Below are 20,323 nucleotides of genomic sequence, written 5' to 3' on the forward strand. Positions count from 1 at the left end.
TTCTTGCCTTAATTGTTGTCTCAGGATAGTGTCCTTGGATTAATGTAGGTCTTTAAAAACATCCAGAGCAAAACCCCGCTCGGCATAATGTACTGCTAGGTCTCCATTTTGGACCATTCTGCAGATTTCTCCACATGGAATAAAACCTGGCAACCCTCTCTGCATATTCTTGGCATTCAGAGCCCTAAAGCCATTAACCTCAAATACCTTGAGTATTAATAGCAGTAACAAAAAATTCAAAATGGTTCTAACATTTAAAAGCCTGAGAAGTGCAGCTCAGAATGGAATCCCTCTGAGGAAATAACAAAATGTTCTTAAAAATAACAGAAAGCCCTTTAAAACACAAACCCATGGGCAGCTAATTATTTTCCACAAGCATCTATAAGAAAATTGTATAGATGAGTGATTCTTATATTAGGTGGTGCACAGTAAGGCAAATAAATATATAACACATATACAATTCATGTCTCTTTTAATAATTAGACTGTAAACGGGATGTCACTTTGTAAGTTTTGCTCAATAAGACGGAGAATTACAGTGCTTAGATTATATTCCAGTGGAGTTTGGAGTGGTGGGTGGCCTTTCAAGTATTATTTTGTACCAAAGGAGAGGGTGGGGTGGGGTTATAAGGTATGCTTATTTACCTCTGTAGTATCTTAAGAGTACTTCCATAAAGAGTTCTGGTTACGTCTTTCTCTAATGTTTATAGTTATCAGTAACTCTCACATGGCTGATTCGGTTTAGGTATTCTTGAGACGGATTACAATAAATTCTTCCACCTAAAAATGAATCAAATCTCTGTAAATTATCCTGATTAACAAGTTCATTAGCATATATCCGACTGAAAAAAAAATCCTAAAGGTTCCTCCTAGTGTGTGGGACCAACACATGCAGGGAATAACATCCAAATTACCACCTGTGGTGACCCAACATACTTTACTGACGCAGCAGATACAGAGGAGGTTGAAAACTGCTGGGGTGTTCCTTTAAGGCTGCTGTAAATGGAGAGTGACAGCCAGTGTCAGAGTTTCTCAAGCTCTAGGCTGTTCATGGCTTCTCTGCTGAGGCTTCAGTTGCCCCACCTGTGACCCTCACATAATCGGCCTCCAGCTGAGTGAGCAGTACAGAGGATTGGGACACAGCCCTCAAGTCCATAGGGCTATGGATCAACATTAAAATGTTGAGTCACCACACACAGGACCACAGCTCAGAGACTGGACTGTGTTTGAATGTAAAACAATTCAATATCTGTGAGTTTCTGTGGCCATGACAAGTTTCTATATTCTCATGAGTCAAGCAATAAAATCAGTGGTGGGTACGGAAACTTATATATTGGAAGGCTTATTTTACTAATTCTGATGCAAATAAAACACAGTTTTGAGTTTACCCTTGCTTTCCCATGAGAGTGCATATTTAGACATATTTCAAATTCAAATCCAAAAACGCGTATTTGCATTTCTGTGTACAATGGCTGCCAAAGTTAAAATGAAAAGGTAATAACAATCTCCTACTTGCGATTGCATTTCCTCACCATTGCGCTACAGCTCTCTCAAAACGAATGTTATTGCATTTCTACTGTCAACAAGGCCATCCTGCCAATCAGTGGGACAGTGGGAGGGACATCAAGAGGGATTTACTGCTCGAAGACACTAACAATAAGTGGTTATGAGGCAGTGTGTGTGTGAGTGAATGAGGGGTGTGAGTAATTGCGTGAGAAAGTGATTGACTGACTTGGTTGCTATGTGAGTGAATAGTGTGTGTATGAGTGAGTGACTGCTTTGCTTTCACTCTAATGAATGAACGAGTGTTTTTGAGTGAGTGAATGATTGGACTGTGAGAAGTTTGGTGTGTTCTCCGTGTCTGCGTCGGTTTCCTCTGGGTGACTGTCTGTCAGGAGTTTGGTGTGTTTGGTTTCCTCCCACAGTCCAAAAACACACTTTGGTGGGTGGATTGGTGACTCAAAAGTGTCTGAGAGTGTGAGTAAATGTGTGAGTGTGTGTTGCCCTGTGAAGGATTGGCACCCCCTCCAGGGTGTGTTCCCGCCTTGCGCCCAATGATTCCAGGTAAGCTCTGGACCCACCTCGACCCTGAACTGGACAAGCGCTTACAGATAACGGATGAATGAATGAATGTATGAATGAATGATTGGAGTGTGAGTGAATGAGTAAGAGAATGACTGACTGAGTGATTGCACGATTGGGTAGGTGAGAATGAGTGAGTGCGTAACTGCAAAAAAGACCATAATTGCATCAGCGGGTGAGTGAGATCACCGCTGAGTGAATGAGTGAGTGATTGTATACATGTGAGTGAGTAATTGAGTGAGTGATCAAATGTGACTGTGTGAGTTACCGCACTGAGTGAGAGTTACTGAGTCTTTTTGGATTAAGTGAGTGAGCTTTTTAAATGGGAAAAGTGGACCTAAGCTGTTGGACCGAAGGTGCCCTGAGGTCCAGAACACAGAGTGAACACGTCAATCCAGAAGCAGTGTCTCACCCGGCCGTTGCTGACCACAGCTCTCTGTCCAGTTTTCAGCTTCAGCACGTCCTGACAGAAGCTCTGCTGGCTGCGCAGAAAGCCCACCTCCAGCGTGTTGAACTTCTTCTCAAAAGCATCCTGGTCCATTCCCTGGAGCATAGCGAAACGTACACAGTTAAAGGGGAAAATCAACCCAATTTTAAAAATTAAACCTTATCGCAATCACACAGCTCGAGAACTGAGCAAAAATGGCTAAAAACCTCGCTCCTCATTGCTGTGTGCTTGGGTCAGGGTGAACTGCGAACAGCTCATTATCATATCGTTTTTTTTTTTTATCCTTGTGGTGTTTTGATCAAAGCCACAACATTTCATTAAGACCCCAGAACGGTTTTCACCAGTGGCAGAAGGGTTGAATGCGTGTAAGGTCCATTTATTATGGTTATGTGGTTCATAACTGCTTAATCACAGGTAAATCTGCTGAAGACTGTATCGACTGTTATTTTTAAAGGAACACTAGCTAGTATTTTTTTACCTTATATTTAAGGCTTCAAAATAAATGTGATTCTCCACTGTGCTGTATAAGTGTTTCCTTATAGTCTAAGCACCAGCTCTATGAAAGTGTCAAACAAATAAATACAGTGGAATTTGAGTTCCTAACTTGTGTTTATTGATAGTCAGAAAACATGTTATTTCTTACTAATTCAAGGAATAAGGTTTAAAAGACCGTTGGTTCTCCCCACAAACGGTGTTCGGAAACTCTAATAGGCGTCTTGCCTGTGACGTAGATGGTGGACAACAACTCTAGAAGCTGCACTTAATTTAATGCAAAATGATGAAAAGGTGTGTTGTTTTTGGCTGCAATCATTCAATGTACAGTGGGACATCTGTGCACAAATGGCCCAAAGATCCCAAAATATCCAGAAAATGGACTTAATTTGTCAACTTTAAATGGGCACTTTGGAAAGGACCATCCGCTCACTCCGTTATCTGTAGCTCATTTCACTGGCGCTTTTCCAACAATATGGACATGTAAGGACACCAACGAAAGGTGATCAAGAGCCTCTGTAACATGGAGGTAAACAGGGTAAGGACACTCACTTCGCCTGTTTTAGTTGGTGTTAGTTAACGTTAGCTTGACTTGCTAAACTCGGTGGCTCAGATTATACTCGGCTACGTAGCTGCATTACGGAGGTTTATAGTGTCGGATGAATTCGAGTTCGACTTCGATCACATTTACAAGAATAACGGTACCTCTACATTTGAGTTTAGCTTATTGCTAGGCTATTGTCATGAATAATGTTGGTTATTTAGCTAGCTAGATACTGTCATAACAGTGTTTTACCGCGGCGTTGTTCAGCTGTTGTCCACCAGTGACGTCACTGTTGCGTTCAAGAATTTCCGTAGCGAGCTCTGGTTTTTCCATCAATTTAATAAAATTGTCAGTTTTAAAGCAAATTAAGCTGCTATTTTCATTTTAATTCATACTTATATATGTCAGTAACTAAAATAATGTTAAATATTCATGGAGGTCCATTAAGTGGTAATTAGCCTTTAAAAGAGTTGATTTAAGGCATCAAAAACATTTAAAACCTTTCACAGCAAATGTGCTCTTTAAGATGATGTCAAACAGACAGATGCTCATAGAGAACACTTACTGGCTCCATACCTTATCGCGTTTGGGTCAAAGTGTTCACACCGAGTGAATATGTGTTGAGTGCTGCATGGCCACTTAAAGGTACCGGAGGGAAGGCAGGAACAAAATCAATATAGTGAACATGCAAAAGACGCCAGAGTCTATAACACTGAAATGTACTCAAGATGAAAAGAATAAACCATGGTCTTTGGAGAAGTATGTGATTCAAAGGCATAAGCAGGGATGAGAAATACAACACGGCCAGGCAAAGCGTAGCACTTAGTGCTGGTATATGGCCAGCGTCAGTGTTTTATGCACCACTAACCTGCAAGATCAGATCTTTAATCTTGGTACCCTGTGAGAGGAGATGAATGCTCTCCTCTTCAAGGAGTTTGAGGGTGAATTCCAGTGTGTTTTTGGAGGTCTGGGTGAGTAAGGAGGCCCAGATGGCTCTGTATAGGCTGCTGTTTTCCTCTGTGGGCTTTCCGCTGGGGTGATTAATCACACCAACACGGCTACTGGAACCACCGGACTTCTGCGGCACAAAAACTAAGGGTTACAGATTTGCAGAAACAGCAAGAGCCTGCAGACATTTTTCACACGATAAAGCATAATTATTTTAAGAGGAATCCGCAACGTACCATAAAATAAATAAACAAACAAACAAACGTCCTTTCGAAGGCATGACTCGGCAGAACGTTCTTGCTTGTTCATTACCAGTGCCACAAAAGTGTACCCAGGGAGGGGTTCCGGTGATAAATTGTTCTCAAATTAATTACTGAGGAGCCTACGCCTCGTGCTCTCTGAAGATTATATGTTTCTTGTGGCTACAACTAATTGGAAATAAAAACAGCAGCAGCTCACCATATGTTTCAAGGCATTCAGCAACATCTGCCTCCCGGGGGCCTGCTCAATATCCGCAATAATCCAAATGGTCACTCCGAGCACCGTCTCCTCTTCTGCAGGAAAACAATTACTTATTCAAAGTGCTGCGGTGCTCACCGGAAAAGGCCATGCAGTGTATTTCTGCAGCCATAAATAAAATGAGTAGTCTCTGCAAGATCTTTAAAAAAAAAAACAGAGCTCAAAGCATGCATCAATGTCACAAAATCTGCAAAGAGGAAAAATAAATATGCCGGCAAACATCGCGGGTAAATATTGAACGATCCGCAAACTGTGACAGTGGCTTCGCAAACGGAACAACAAGCAGGAGTAACAAAACAAACAAATCAATTTGTAGGTGTTTTATTCATGAAGGAAAATCAGAAGCAAACAACAAATCAGCTTCATGATTTCATCAGGGAATTTCTCTTCGAAGCACAACACAAAAAAAAAATGCTTCGCGCTCTTTGAAAAGCAAAGGTTTTTTCTCAGATGCTCACCGTGCTTGGTTAAATACTTCATTCTCTTGGAAACAACTGCAGTCTTGTCCTTGGAGTCCAGGAACGAAAACATTGTTGAGTCATCCCAGTCATCAGCAACTGTCAGTTTAACACAAAAACAAGAGGCAGTCAAGCAGTAGCGCGGAGACACTGACGTGAGCGCTGCGAGTTCACCTTAAGCCTTAAAATCCAGCTTTATAAAAAGACTCACTCTGTCACACACACTGAGAAACGTTGGGGGGTTGCACATTAACTGAGTACCAAATTAATAACAACAACCATAGCCATGACCACAGACAAGACATTAAGGGTAAAGTTTGTGTAATATCGTATTCTCTGACTTGGATTTTTACCTGGGGACGCAGTGAAGTCCAGATATCTCCGCTCAGGACTCAGAATCATGGGATTGATACGTGGCACTACGTTAGCCTGCTCCATTAAAAAATCCACCACATCCACACCTTCAGAAATCTGACCCTGTGATTTGAGGCGCAGATTCACCAGTAACATTACAAATGTTTTTCAGTCTTCAGCATGAAAAAGATGCAAATGAAGGACATGAAAAACCCAAGTCTACCATGAAGACAGCTCTCTGGAAGAAGTTGGTTGCATCCATGATGCGCTGGAGGAGGATGGTCTCCAGCTCGTCCGGATCCATCTCCTCTTTGCTGAGAGGGACCCCATTAAACAGAGCCAAGGGGAGCGGATCCAGGCCACTCTTCCTGTAGAACACTCCTCCAGTCTGAAAACATCACAACAGATTAGCAATACAATTAAACCAGAGCATTCTTTACTTAATGACCCCAGGCTTGTGAAAATAACACACACATAAAACATTATTAACTGGGACAATGGCTTTGTAAGTCCAAAAGCAGTTGTTTGGGTGGATGAATGGATGACTTGAGATGTACAGAGGTATGCATAATCAATGAGTAAGTTACATCCTCAGAGAAGTACACTGACCAGAATAGGTACATATCAGTACATTTTAAGCTGGTAAACTGTAAGAACAAAATGAAGTGTTGATAAAGTGATTGTGCACTGTCGACTGGACCAATAAGACCAAGTCACATTCACTGATTAAATGATGACAAAGTTACCTGAGAATATATAAGACAGCACATTTTAAGCTAAGCTGTTAGTTGAATTATGTACCAAAGAAGTGTCTGTATACAGGGGGTCCTCAACTTACGACGTTGATCCGTTCCTACGTCACGTCGTAAACCGATTTTCGGTGCAAGTCAGAACATACGTACATACTGTACGTAAATAACATACTGTAAGCACTTATCCCATCCTTACACCTATCCTCCTCGGTCCCGAGCCGCGTAACCGCGCACACCAAACACGAAGTTCACGTTACGACGCAAAACCACTTAAGTCGAAACAAGGTTTTATACAGTAAATGGGAGATGTGTCGTAACCACGAAACATCGTAACTCGGGACTGACGTAACCCGAGGACCTCCTTTATAGCAAACAGTACCACCCACATGTTTTGACACATCTTTCAGTGCTTTTCTGCACACACATGGGATAAAATAAGTTTTACTATCAAAATCGCAATCTGAGTGCAATTTTCAAATTCAATTCTAGCCTACATTACCTAGAGCAAAGCTTTCAAAAATGAAAAATGGAGACAGTTGAGGCCAAAAAAGTTGATGATCTTCATGTTTATAAAAACATGCCTTGTTCCTAACTTTGAGAAAATAACTGCAAGTTGAATTACAATAACAAAATTGTTCCAACATATATGCAAATCATTACTTTCCGCTAATCTTTCAGCCCTTGACATATACCTGTTATTCAATAATAATAATTAGAGAGAAATACACTAAGCTAGACACCTGAATGTACTTTATGTTTGCATGTAATACCACAAATGATAAGTAATTTTTCTATTAATAGGGCTGCACTCTTTACCCTCGGACTTAAGAAAACATTGTCAATATGCTGGAAACACTGCATTGCATTCCATAATTTACACAGAATATTTTACCTCCGTATGTGTTATTCCCTTCAGAAATGTATTCATGGACTCCACCCCTCCTCAGACAACATGAGTGTGTGCTGCATTACAATCAGTTTACACTTTACTGTCAAAGGCTGCTGATCACACTGTGCTTCCAGAAGTTAATCTCACAAAATATGATTAAATAACTCTTAACCCATATGATATACAAGCTACCAGTACTAAATATATAGAACTTCATGTCTTGGACTGGAGTAAAAGAAAGCCAGCACATTTTCTTATCTCTATGTAACACCCAGAATCATCATTCTTTATTCAAAATAAATTAAATTGAATACCTTTCGATTGTCATCATATTCTGAGTCTGGCCCGAGAATTCTCGCAACGTTCGCTTTTGGAAATTTCTTCTTCAGGTAGGAGGTCACTTTGTCGACTGATAAGGAATCTCCAACATTGACTTTGTTATAGATCTGCAGAAGCATAAAAGACATTTGGATGTCATTATCATTGTCCATTGCTTCTAGAACTTCGAGAACTTACATTTACGTTTCGGCATAGCTGCTCGAGATGAGGGTAGGTACATGAGCTTTGCCTGACGTAAACAAGGACTACTGACGTGCAGACTGACCAATTACATGTTTACAGAGAAGGTTATCGACCAATAATGGTAGCATCCAGAGTTTGGTTTGTGAGAGACGAAAAAGCAAAGCAGCTGATGGTAGTCTCAGAGCAAAGTATTAAACACCCAAGAGCACTGTCTTGTCACAAAGATGTATGTGTGTTTATTAAGTGGAAGGTGAAAGACAGAAGCTGCAACCAACTTCTCAGACTGAACACTGGAGAAGCGGCTTCAGATTTCTTTGATAGGAAATCAAGTTTCCAAAAAATCAATGGAAGGAGTTTTAAAAAGGCAAAGATTGGACATAATTAATGTTGTAGAAAAAGATTTAGTAGTTGAGACTTTTCTGTTAAATATATGCCTTCTTCCCTGTTTCTTACACTAAAAATAAAAATATAATTTACTTATTAGCCGTTTAAATGAGAGCGTTTTAAATAAAACACTGAAACCAAAGAAACAAAACCACAAACTACATTTCTGCCAAAATCAAAATGAATCCTATGTCCACTTACAGAAACCATGGATAAGAAAGCCTGAGTTATATCATATTCTTCTGCGATGTAGTTCAAAACTCTGAAGAAAGCAACTCCAGCATCTTCAAACCCATCTACTTTGTCATCCACATTCACAACAAAGACAAATCCAATCCTAAAAGAAAGAAAGAAAGAAAAAACAAGCGCATTTACTTTAAAATGTTTTGCTCTGACAACAAATAAAATCCCATTAAACAGTTACAGCAGCAATTAAGTGATTAGTGGCACATTCCCACAATCAGAGTGATTAGCGATAACAGACCTGCATTGTTTCAAATCACTTTCACATATGCTTTAAATCAGAGTTTCCCCCATCTCCAGTGCTTTAAGAGTTTTCCTGATCATTAGCTCATCATTAGCTTTGTTTACTTTATGCAAATTAAAGCCCCATTAGATAAGGCTGAAGATTTTCTTGTTGTCCTGTGATTTCATTTTAGCCATTTATTAGTAGATGCACAGCAATACACTATTTTTATTACTATATTTACTTGTCTTTTAGTCTTAATGTATTATTGTTTGAATTCCCTACGTCTCTTATAGGCTCAATGTCCACGTACACACTTTAAATTACATTTATGTAAGACATTTCCCATTATCTGTTCATTTAATTTAATTGGACCTGAGCATTGGATAATGTATCAGATACAAAGTGTGTCATAATATTATTAAAGGTAGGTAATTTTGCTCCTGGGCTCCCCCTAGATTTGCAGAGAGTAATTCACTTTTACAGCACTCACCTGGAATCCTGGGGTGTGTGGTAATAGGTAGTTCCTATTACAGCTCAACTACCCAGGGTCCTTTAAAGTGATTATTATTTACATGGGTTCTCACCTGAGGGGAATCTTATGCTTGTAAAAGAGCTCGGCCAGTTTGACCAGCTCAATGCTGTCCTCCTGAGCTGGGTCCAGAAACAGAACCTGGAAAACATTTATGTGATAACATTTAAACATCCACAGCAGATAGACAGAAAAGGAAAACATACAACAGAAGAAAGACATAATCTTGAGCCTGATTTACGCTTTCTAGTCCTTTCCAATTCAACCCACTAGTTACGTCTCACCCAATCACACCATGCTACGCAGCTGGGAGAGAAAAAGCAAGCTCAGGCAACATGACTGGAGCAGAACAGTAAGAGCACGTTCTGTTTCCCATATGGCCAATGATTACACGGAGTGATGGGAGATGAACCGTTCTACCAATCCAGAGAGTGTGGGAGATAGATAGGGAAAAAAGTAAATAACGCAAAATTATAAATAACGTTGAAATAAAATGCTAACCAAATTAAAGAAGTTTCTTCGAATTTGACGAATGACTCCAGGAAACGTGGCTCTGAGGAGCTCCTGCAGACTTGAGGGCCAGGTCCGATAGGTCGAGTCCCTCTCAATATCGTTGATCCACTGGAACAGAAAATTAAAACATGTTAAGCCTTAGTATTTATGTAGTATTTACTAATAAATACTTTTTTTTCCCAATTGCTATCCGTTTCAAATACAGGGACTATTAAAGGACCATCCGGATGTGTAACAACATGTACAAATTCAGTATCACAAAATTATGCAGGACATTTGCATGCCTAAGAAATAGGCATTAATCTCTCACTGTGAAATTTGAATGTGCACATAGTAATGGGACGCAAAACATGCAAATATATTTTTAGTTCATTACTTTACATATACACCCCCCTGGCAAATTTACATGAAATCACAATCTCTGCAGGTTCCTTTTCATTTAATTTTCCACAGTATGATCATTCCGAAACAAATCAGATATGTAAAATAATCACTTATTTTCATTTTAAATATAATAATTTAAAAAAATCTGTAAATTACTGTAAATACAAATATAAATTTCCTGCAAGTGTTACCACTAAAATGATCACTCTCACCATTATAGCCGAGTGCCTGATGTCCAGAGCGTAACTGTCCTCCACAGTGGTCAGAGGTAAACGCAGGAACTTGCTCATGCTGTTTCCCTTTATGCCCAGGTTGTGAAGCCCCTCCAGGAGCTTGGCCTCTCCTCGGATACTGTCCAGGATGCTTTTCGAAGAAAGAGAGAGAAAAGTACTTTATCTTAGTGAGGAAAAGTACAATTATTATTGAGGGTGTAAATATTTTAATATAAAAATCACAAAATCAAAGAAGAATTTTTTTTTGCATTAATATGTTGTAGCAGCATATATTTGTAATGCTGTTTACACATCTTTGAACTGTTCCTCTTGTAAACAATACCATAATTTTAGGCTAACATTATACCAAGTGGGTGTTTGTTATAAATATGGAGTAAACAATTTGGTGCATATGAATCAGAACCAAAGAAGGTGAGGTCAGCTCTTTCCTAATTGGCAAAATGCAATGAACCTCTGGCACACCCTGGCTCCTTCTGGTTTGTGTGCATTCGATTATTTACAGCTAGGGCTGTAGCCTTTGAATCCACTCCCTTTTTTAACAATTCATCGCTGTATTTATAAAATATTATAATATTGCTCCATTTTACTACATGCACATAGTTTTTTTCAAAGACATTTCTACAATTCTTTTATTTAGCACTGAATATTTCTCACAGTGAGCCACATAAAACTCTTCTTCTCAGTGTGTGAACAGCCCTGGTTCTCACAACGCCAACCGCATAAAGCACTTGTGGGTGCTGAAGAATGGCAACTGACTAAAAGAGCTTTCACCTGAAAGGGTTATGAAGGTCCAGATCAATGTGGATCCCATTAATGAAAAGACCAGCATCTCCAGGGTGAATTCCCATTGTCTCACTTAGTCTCTACAAAACAAGAAAGAGCTGTCATCGACCTTTGTTTCCGTAGTTTAACATTTATGTGGGAAAACTCCCAACCTCCGATGTGCAAAATAATTCAATGAAACCACTCTTCATTATTTTAACAGCCAGGCAACATGGCCTTCACGTGTTTATTAGTTTATTAGAACTGTCACTCTTTTTGAGAGAGTTGCTATGATATTTTAAAACAAATGTACAGTGGGTTGTTCGACACCTACAGCTTTCTTTCTGTCCATGATGCAAGTAATCAAAATAGACCACAAAATCGATAAGCAGCGAAGGTCCAGTGCAAGCACTTTTCATATTGTTTTATTGCATCAATATAAATATTGCATCGTATTTGTTAGGCATCCCAGTTCTTCTAAATCTTTCAATATATTTTGCAAACATCTGACTTTCACCATTTTCCTTTGGCTTTCCAACATTACTACACAATAATGAATGAATCTATTTTAAAAAAATGAATCTAATATCGAATATCCCCAGAGAAATCTCTTTAAAATGACTTCACGGCCAAAAGAAAAGCATGGCGTCTGGCTTTCTCACCCTGCTGTAAATTATGTCATATCAGTTTCTATCTAAAGCTGAACAGCCACACAGCTCATGAACTTTAGGATCTGTCTCATACGCAGCTGTGTATCAAAAAAAGAAGAAGAAGAAAAAACACACCTTTTGGTTCTCCTCGATTTCCTTCCTCATTTCTGGGTTTACAGCCACTCTAGTCAGTGATCTGTGTGACAATAAAACATGCACAGTCACTATCATCTACTTCCATAGGCCCGGACCAGTCGTAAAAAGACATTTTAATCTCCCAAACCTGCGCATCTTTAAGATGTTATATCTGCTGAGCTGACTCAGTGTAAACTCCCAAAAGCCAGCACTGACTCAGCATTTTTCTCTCACACACACATAAAACTGTCTGGAGTTCCGCTAGCTCAATATCCCACATTAAAAACAAGCCAAATTTACTTCATAAGCAAGCTTCCTGAAATGTTATCTGAGTGCAAAGAAAGATGTGCTCATTAAGATGTGTTCCAATAAGTGAATGTATTTCTCTATTTCAAAGAGCATTTTATGGAGTTATTCAGCATAAAATGTACCAAACAGTTTGTAATTTGCGTTAAACATTACGTCCTTTCATCCTTTTTCAAGCTTAAAACACAAACGTGGAAATATTACAAATTATTATTAATAATAATACATTTGTACAGCACTTTTCATGAACCCAATGTGATTACAAAATGGTACACAGAGCCAAGAACATCAAAAAATAGCTTCAACACTAAGCATGCACAGCAGACAGCAGTGATGATAGCAGGAAGACCAAGAATGGCCTATCCAGACCTGAAACCTCACATATTCCTCATTAATTAATGGTTATATTAATCACGAATGATCATAAAATGGCATGTGAAATACATTGTCCCTTTTCTCCTGTGATTTTTAAACTAAATACCTTTTTTTTATATCCTAGTCTCCGCAATACTTCCATTTACCAAATTCGAAGAGCCACAAATATGGACGTCAAGAACTTCTTTTCCCAATCTAGTTCCCTTTCTTTACCAGAGGAGCCAACGATATGTTTCACTGGATCATCATTGGCCCACAATTCCCATACTGGTGCATCCCTTATAAAGGGGATTTCATTTAACTGTATTTATGGATGTAAACAGGTCTAATTTCTGTATCTCCTCACCGCTGTGCTGCAACAACATTCACCCTCTGAAAGGCTGAAAGAAATGTATTTACCTGGCTCTGCTGGGGAAGTTCTGGCTGAGGTCCCGCATCAGTTTGAGGGAATCAAATTTTGGCACCGACATGATCCGAGCGGCCGCCTGGAAGCTCAGGTCTGTTTAATGCAGAGAACATTCCAGAACACACTTCAGAAACTCCAGACTGTTAAGGCTTATCAAAGCAATTCATTATGAAGACGAGCGCTCCAAATAAAGCAATCAGGTTACCAGCCACTTATTTCATTTCATAATGGCATAATGGAAGGTACATGAATATACAGCTTTCAAATATTCACTCTGCGCCTTTCAGGGGGAGGGAATGAGGAAATAATTGGTACGTTGGAGAGGAAGAGGAGGACGTAATGAGACTTTATGACTGGTTTTGATGTAAAAGTCAGAGTGGAATAATAGATCCTTTCAGCACTCAATGTGGTGATAATGTGTTATGAATAATGGGCCTGGGTTCCTAATAGACTTTATAGACTTATACAAAAGTTCTGATTTAATGGCATGTTTTGTTGATTGTCTAAGTGCAGAAAGAAGTTAACACACATTGTATGTTTCTAATATATTTGATACAACATATAAAACGGAAAATGCACCCTGGTTTATGTTATTTTATTCCAGCTACATGAGGCAACAAGTAGAGTCACCGCCACACAGCTGCAGTGCACCGAGGTTCTGGGTTCAATCCCCCACCCCCGGGTAGGTCACGGACCCACCGTAACACTGAACAGGCGAATGGATAAATGGATGAATGAATGCTAAATTCAGCTAATGTTATATGGGCATTAAAATATTCTCCGTAGACAATGGGCCTGTCCCAAAACCTACTGAGCTGTCTAACTAGAGAGCATTTTACATCATAGTGTGCACGCTCCCAACACGTAGACTGTCCCAATTCATAAAAACTTCATTATGCTCTCTACTAGAAAATAATCTGGCTGAATTTTCAGGCAGCATCCAGCACTTCCTCAGCAGTGAAGGCAATCCCATGACACAACGTCTGTATCGCTCTTTAAATATAAAAAATATTTAAAACCGCAATAGAAATGTGAAGATTAGAATCCACCACTCAGAAACGCTGAGGTAAAACACCGGTTGAGTGCGGTGGGCGGGAACAAGCAGTGACCCAGTCGCTCTCTAACTAAAGGGTCTCAGTAATCTTCCTCATGAGGACAGACGGCCGTTAGAACGATGCCAACTTAAAGGCTAAGCACCAGCTCTATGAAAGTGTCAAACAAATAAATACAGTGGAATTTGAGTTCCTAACTTGTGTTTATTGATAGTCAGAAAACATGTTATTTCTTATTAATTCAAGGAATAAGGTTTAAAAGACCGTTGGTCCGCCCCCCTCCCCCAACGGTGTTCGGAAACTCTAATAGGCGTCTTGCCTGTGACGTAGACGGTGGACAACAACTCTAGAAGCTGCACTTAATTTAATGCAAAATGATGAAAAGGTGTGTTGTTTTTGGCTGCAATTACAATGTACAGTGGGACATCTGTGAACAAATGGCCCAAAGATCCCAAAATATCCAGAAAATGGACTAAATTTGTCCACTTTAAACGGGCACTTTGGAAAGGACCATCCGCTCACTCCGTTATCTGTAGCTCATTTCACTGGCGCTTTTCCAACACTATGGACATGTAAGGACACCAACGAAAGGTGTTTAAGAGCCTCTGTAACATGGAGGTAAACAGGGTAAGGACACTCACTTCGCCTGTTTTAGTTGGTGTTAGTTAACGTTAGCTTGACTCCCTAAACTCGGTGTCTCGGATTATACTCGGCTACGTAGCTGCATTACGGAGGTTTATAGTGTCGGATGAATTCAAGTTCGACTTCGATCACATTTACAAGAATAACGGTAAATTTGAGTTTAGCTTATTTCTAGGCTATTGTCATGAATAATGTTGGTTATTTAGCTAGATACTGTCATAACAGTCAGTCATAACGGTGTTTTACCGCGGCGTTGTTCAGCTGTTGTCCACCAGTGACGTCACGGTTGCGTTCAAGAATTTCCGTAGCGAGCTCGGGCTTTTCCATCAATTTAATAAAATTGTCAGCTTTAAAGCAAATTAAGCTGCTATTTTCATTTTAATTCATACTTATATATGTCAGTAACTAAAATAATGTGAAATATTCATGGAGGTCCATTAAATGGTGCTTAGCCTTTAAACAGCTGTCTATGCAGTCAGTGCCTAGGCAGCTCACTAGGTTTTGGGACAGATCTAAACTGTGCTTATTTCACCTGAAAATGAAACAGGCCTATATTTGTGGACACTTGAAATTGGAAGGCACTTAATTGTGCACACATAGTTTGTATAATCACCATATAAAAGCTTTGCAAGTGGCATGGGATGCTCTGGGACCAATTGAACATGAGCTTTAAGGCACCGTGCCATGGGACTGTGCTCTCTGGGGTGGTGGAGCTCTATCCAATACCTTTGGGATGAGCTGGAAATAAACCAAAACTCATCATTCAACATAAATAGTTGACTTCACTATTGTTCTCTTGGCTGCCTCCAAATCTTAACATAAATGTTTCTACATCTCGTCTAAAACCTCAGTAGATGTACCAAATGTGGAGGAACAGGTGTTCACAAACTATCAAAATATTGGCAGAAAACTTTATGCGCCCCTAGTCGACTTACAGAACAGTCTCCCACCCTCAAAGAGCAGGTAAAAGCCAGTAAACTTGGCTCTGGCCATTAGCATCTGTTCAGCAGTCAGAGCATGGAAGCAGAACAGATCGCTGTACCAGAGATGGGCGGAAAACACCACATTTCCACCCCCTCTCCATTCATCATCCAGACACCTTTCTGCAGAAGCTCCTCACACCCACAAAGAGCCTGGGATTCTGAGTCTAACACAGAGCCATTAATAAAAGCTACCTTGCAGCTCCCACACTTTCAGAGGGGCCATGTCGTTGGTGCTCTCCAGTAGATGCCTCCTCAGCTCCACTAACTGCTCCCTCAGTTCTGGATGAGACTCCCTGAACAAGGCAGATAATGGGTGTTATGACACTGCATGAAAATTCATGAGGAAAAGACCAGTAGAAATGCATCAAAATTATCTGGAATAAAATTTATTTTACACTGCCTTCCACTGAAAATCAAGAAGGTTTTTTCCTTCACCTGTAAAGTTACTATTTTGGGAGATACATGTTTTTAATTAGACAGTGATGATATGTATCTTTTATGATGTTTATGTCAAGACAAGCAGCTGGGTCGAGTAAAATGAACTTAAATAAAAGAAACAAGTTATACGTTCTCTAAGATGGCAGCAGTGAGCGATGTTTGTTTATTTGAATTTTTGTCAATTACTCCTTTAGAGAGCCGCGATGTCTGTTCAATTGATGTTTATTAGGAACACCAGTAGAGGGCAGTGGTGATTAATGTTTGTTTATATGATTTTTGTTGATAACATCTTTAGAGGATGGCAACGAGCGATGATTATTTATTTGATATTTATTAATGGCTTCTTTAGAGGGCGGTAGTGAGCAATGTTTGTTTATTTGATGTTTGTTAATAAAATTTTTGTTTGTTTGATTAGTTTTTGTTTGCTTTTATTTCTGTTTATGTTCACTATTGTCACTGTCAATAAAGCTGTGAGGCTGGACAAGCTTTGTGAACTATTTCCTATGAAACAACAGACATTTAATGAACATATCGTGAATGTGCTTACTTTAATTTTCCAAACAAGAAGCCCTGGACCTCATCAGTGTCATCTTCCTCATAGGATGTGGATGACTTGGAATCTAAAGAAGAGAAGCAAATAAAAAGATCTCTAATCATCGACTCATGATTAAGAACAACCCAAAGCATGTATCTATCAATTTTCTGCCACAATACACACCTTTAACTTTGGTGTCATCCACTGCTTTGTATTCTGTACTTTTAATAGCGAGCTCGACTCCATAACCTGACAAAAATATGCTCTGCTTCTTTGGCTCCTGTGGTGATAAAAAGCACCAGTTAATTTATATGTAACCACATATAAAATGTAATACTTCATCAATACTCTGAATGGGGTAAAGAGGAAGCATATAAAGGAATTACTGACCAAACAAGCCTCGAGATACTCACAGCCACGAAATGACGCAGCACATAGACCAGCTTCCCTAGTTCAGCCTTCTCAGAAAGAACCTTATGGAATGTGTTGAACTTTTTGGTGCCGATCTCAGCATAGAGGATTACCACAGGAAGATCTGTCCCATTGGCCCCTGGGTACTTGTGATCATTCTTGTAAAGGTATGGCTTTGGCCTGTAAATATAAAACTGAATGCACATTCCTAGCTAAATACTGGACGACACAATACTGTATTTACACTGCGGGATTAGTCAGCATCTTTAAATCAGCTATTCCAGCTCACATCAAAGAATCCAGTAACCAGAGCACAAGCATGGTCTACTTTTAATCAACTCTTAATGAAAACTTGGCTAAAGCTATTGATCACGGCTCTTCTGGAGAGATGGGACTCCTGCCTGAGACTTGAGCAAGGAGCAGATTCAGCAAAGCATGGACTAATATAATTTCCGAATAAAGAAGCTTAATATCCAGGGCAACTGCGGAGTTAAAACCCCAATATACAAAAGCGCTCACAAAGAAGAAACAAGTCCTGGTGTAAATGCCTTGCGGATGAGAGTGTGTTACCTGCCTGCAGCTGTCTTCAGGAGTTTCTTCATGTCCTTGGTGCTGCAGGCAAGCTCACCGTGAACAGAAACAAACGCAGAACAGGCCTCGGGTGGAGGCTCATCACTGGCAATCTACAGAGGATCATACAGAGGAATGAAGAAATAGATCAGTCTATTTCTATTAAAGAAATACAGCAATGGAAATGTTTAAGGATGCACAAATACAAAAATATTAGTAAGAAATTACCGATAATCAACATTTTGAGCATTTTGAAAGAGTTTCAAACAAGGTACTAATATTTTTGTTGAACTTTTTGAAAGCTACAATTTCAATATCAGTCATTTAACAATTCACTCTTTCATTCACACTCCACAGTAAAAGAAATTAAGTGGGTGCCTATTTAGAACCTGTAATTTAAAACATAAGTCTTTGAATCAACTGTGAAAACCTGACACAATCTATTACACTGTACATTGTGTGTATATGGAGAGTGCCTCACCTGTTGGAATGCATGTACAGCAGGTGAGTAGGCCCTGAGAGACAGAGCAAGCTTCAGCAAACTGACCTGGAGACCAGTGAAGAACTGACCAGCCTTTTTTATGATCAGGTTATAGTACGATCTGACAGATTCTGTTGGGCAAATGAAAATAAACGGATTCATTTCCAAAGTTATTTCAATCTCACACAGAACTGACCCCCACTACTGGCCACTGATGTGGTCAAAACTGGCTAAAATGATGCAACATTGAAAATATTCTTTGGAAGGGTACATTCACAAGTATCACAAGTAAATCCCAGTACCAGCTCATAAGTCTGCAGAGTCGGCAGAAATTTTTAAATTGGCACCACGTAAGAAGCTCCTCTGCTTGCTGTTGTGTTGTGCCATTACTCCTTTTCACCAGAGAAGCCTCCAAAGACAACCTAGTCACAACTGCTAGAAGGAACTAACGGCCTTTTCCACTGCATGGACCCTACCCGACTCGGCTTGGCTCTTTTGCTTTTCCACTGCTCAAATCTGGTACATGGTCCTTCTAACCAGGCACTTTTTCAGCTCCTGCTTTGTTACAGTTCCAACCGAGAGGAGTAGGTACTAAACCGTGATGTGTAAACCCTACAGAGTGCTGACTGGCCAGAGGGACCTGTCAAACACCACAAAATGTAGAGCTCCAGCATAAACTCACCACTTGTAAAATCCCTGAAGTCACAGCAGCTTTCGCATTTATTTTTATTCAACTCACAATGGAGGCTCGTAACATTCCCCTGAGGTTTTTGGGCCAATGGCCGACGGAAATCTCCAGCAAAGATCAAAAGTGCAACAAGAAAACCTGATAAGTGAGAACTGTTCAGTTCAGAAAAATAAAAATAAAAAAAACACACTCGAATACACATCTAGTAAACAGCGCCTAACTTTACAGCGAGTGTTGTTGAGGTTTTCAAGGCTGCAATTCCCTTTAGGGACTGCTTTTCTTGAGGGAGCTGTGCTAGTGGAAAATAAATAAGTTCAATGTGAGCCGAGTCGATCCCACGCAGTGGAAAAGCACCATAAATTGTCCTGCAACAGAAATCCAGAACGAATGAGTTCCTTACACTCACCTCCATGTTTATACACTGTCAGCTCCTTCACCGTATCGACAAACTGCCAAAACTTCTCATCTCCACTTTCACTGAAGAATTCACTAGAGATCACAGAAAGAATCATATCAGTTTGTTTCTGTGAGAACAGACAAGCAGCTGAAACACTGGAGTCATGACTTTTAAGATTAGAACCATTTCCTAAAGTCAATCTGAGAAACAATTAATTCACAACAAAGTCAGATATCTATTATATCTATTACAAATCTCTGACATGGCACTTTGGCTTTGAGATATTTTCTGTGACTGCAGTTTACCTGGTCTCCAGTAGAAGCGGAGTTTGGGGCCATTTAGCTTTCAGACTGGCGGTCACTCCTTTCTGTGCGGCGTGAACGTAATGAAGCTGAATCAGAATCAGCAGCAGCCAGTGGATGCTCATGTTCTTACACTGAGAACAAGCACAAAGCAACAGTTGACCATAACTAATAAGCGGAAATTGCTGCTTCTACAACTCCAACAGTTCTCATGTTTTTCAACATGTTTTCTCAAGTTTTGTTTTAGGATTCTTTTGTTTTTTGGTTCACTCAATTTATTTAAACAATGTGCATTTGTCTTTTTAAAGTAAACAGATAAGGTGAATAACTTATATAATTATGGCCACAAAAAATAGAACCCCTGAACTGAAAGTATAGTGTTTAACATTATTAGCAAGACTGTGTGGTGCTGTTAAAAATATATACATATATATTCGGTGGCATGTGTTCCAAAAGCAATCTCAAAAACCTAGTTTCAGACAGCCTGTGTTTCTTACATCACAAACCTAAAGAACCAATATCCTGAACTTGCAAGGGGGGCTTTCAATCTGCAGGAAAGGGATTTTTTTCTTGAAAATAACTTCTAAATCTGATTCTGACGAACAGAGCTGAGATTGTAGGTGTCTGATGATGGGAGGAAGACTTTAATAAAATGTGTACATATATTCCTG

General features: G+C 39.7%; 1 protein-coding gene across 3 annotated transcripts in view; it reads right to left on the reverse strand.

Moving 5' to 3' along the window:
• LOC136686074 (UDP-glucose:glycoprotein glucosyltransferase 2-like) overlaps window positions 1-20,323 on the reverse strand; it is a 37,593-nt gene that overhangs the window by 16,705 nt on the left and 565 nt on the right. For all 3 annotated transcript variants that reach the window (XM_066659568.1, XM_066659567.1, XM_066659569.1), the window contains exons 2-23: window positions 19,656-19,786; window positions 19,360-19,442; window positions 18,266-18,396; window positions 17,785-17,897; window positions 17,217-17,394; window positions 16,987-17,083; window positions 16,816-16,888; window positions 16,023-16,123; window positions 13,147-13,246; window positions 12,067-12,127; window positions 11,291-11,382; window positions 10,499-10,649; window positions 9,891-10,010; window positions 9,445-9,530; window positions 8,593-8,728; window positions 7,800-7,931; window positions 6,068-6,232; window positions 5,844-5,967; window positions 5,491-5,589; window positions 4,973-5,067; window positions 4,434-4,643; window positions 2,494-2,625 (exon numbers count right to left, since the gene is read on the reverse strand). In XM_066659568.1, coding sequence (XP_066515665.1) covers window positions 2,494-2,625; window positions 4,434-4,643; window positions 4,973-5,067; window positions 5,491-5,589; window positions 5,844-5,967; window positions 6,068-6,232; window positions 7,800-7,931; window positions 8,593-8,728; window positions 9,445-9,530; window positions 9,891-10,010; window positions 10,499-10,649; window positions 11,291-11,382; window positions 12,067-12,127; window positions 13,147-13,246; window positions 16,023-16,123; window positions 16,816-16,888; window positions 16,987-17,083; window positions 17,217-17,394; window positions 17,785-17,897; window positions 18,266-18,396; window positions 19,360-19,442; window positions 19,656-19,786 — 2,610 coding nt within the window. The remainder of the gene's footprint in view (window positions 1-2,493; window positions 2,626-4,433; window positions 4,644-4,972; window positions 5,068-5,490; window positions 5,590-5,843; window positions 5,968-6,067; window positions 6,233-7,799; window positions 7,932-8,592; window positions 8,729-9,444; window positions 9,531-9,890; window positions 10,011-10,498; window positions 10,650-11,290; window positions 11,383-12,066; window positions 12,128-13,146; window positions 13,247-16,022; window positions 16,124-16,815; window positions 16,889-16,986; window positions 17,084-17,216; window positions 17,395-17,784; window positions 17,898-18,265; window positions 18,397-19,359; window positions 19,443-19,655; window positions 19,787-20,323) is intronic.

The sequence above is a fragment of the Hoplias malabaricus genome, unplaced genomic scaffold, assembly GCF_029633855.1.
Source record: "Hoplias malabaricus isolate fHopMal1 unplaced genomic scaffold, fHopMal1.hap1 H_5, whole genome shotgun sequence".
Lineage (NCBI taxonomy): Eukaryota > Metazoa > Chordata > Actinopteri > Characiformes > Erythrinidae > Hoplias > Hoplias malabaricus.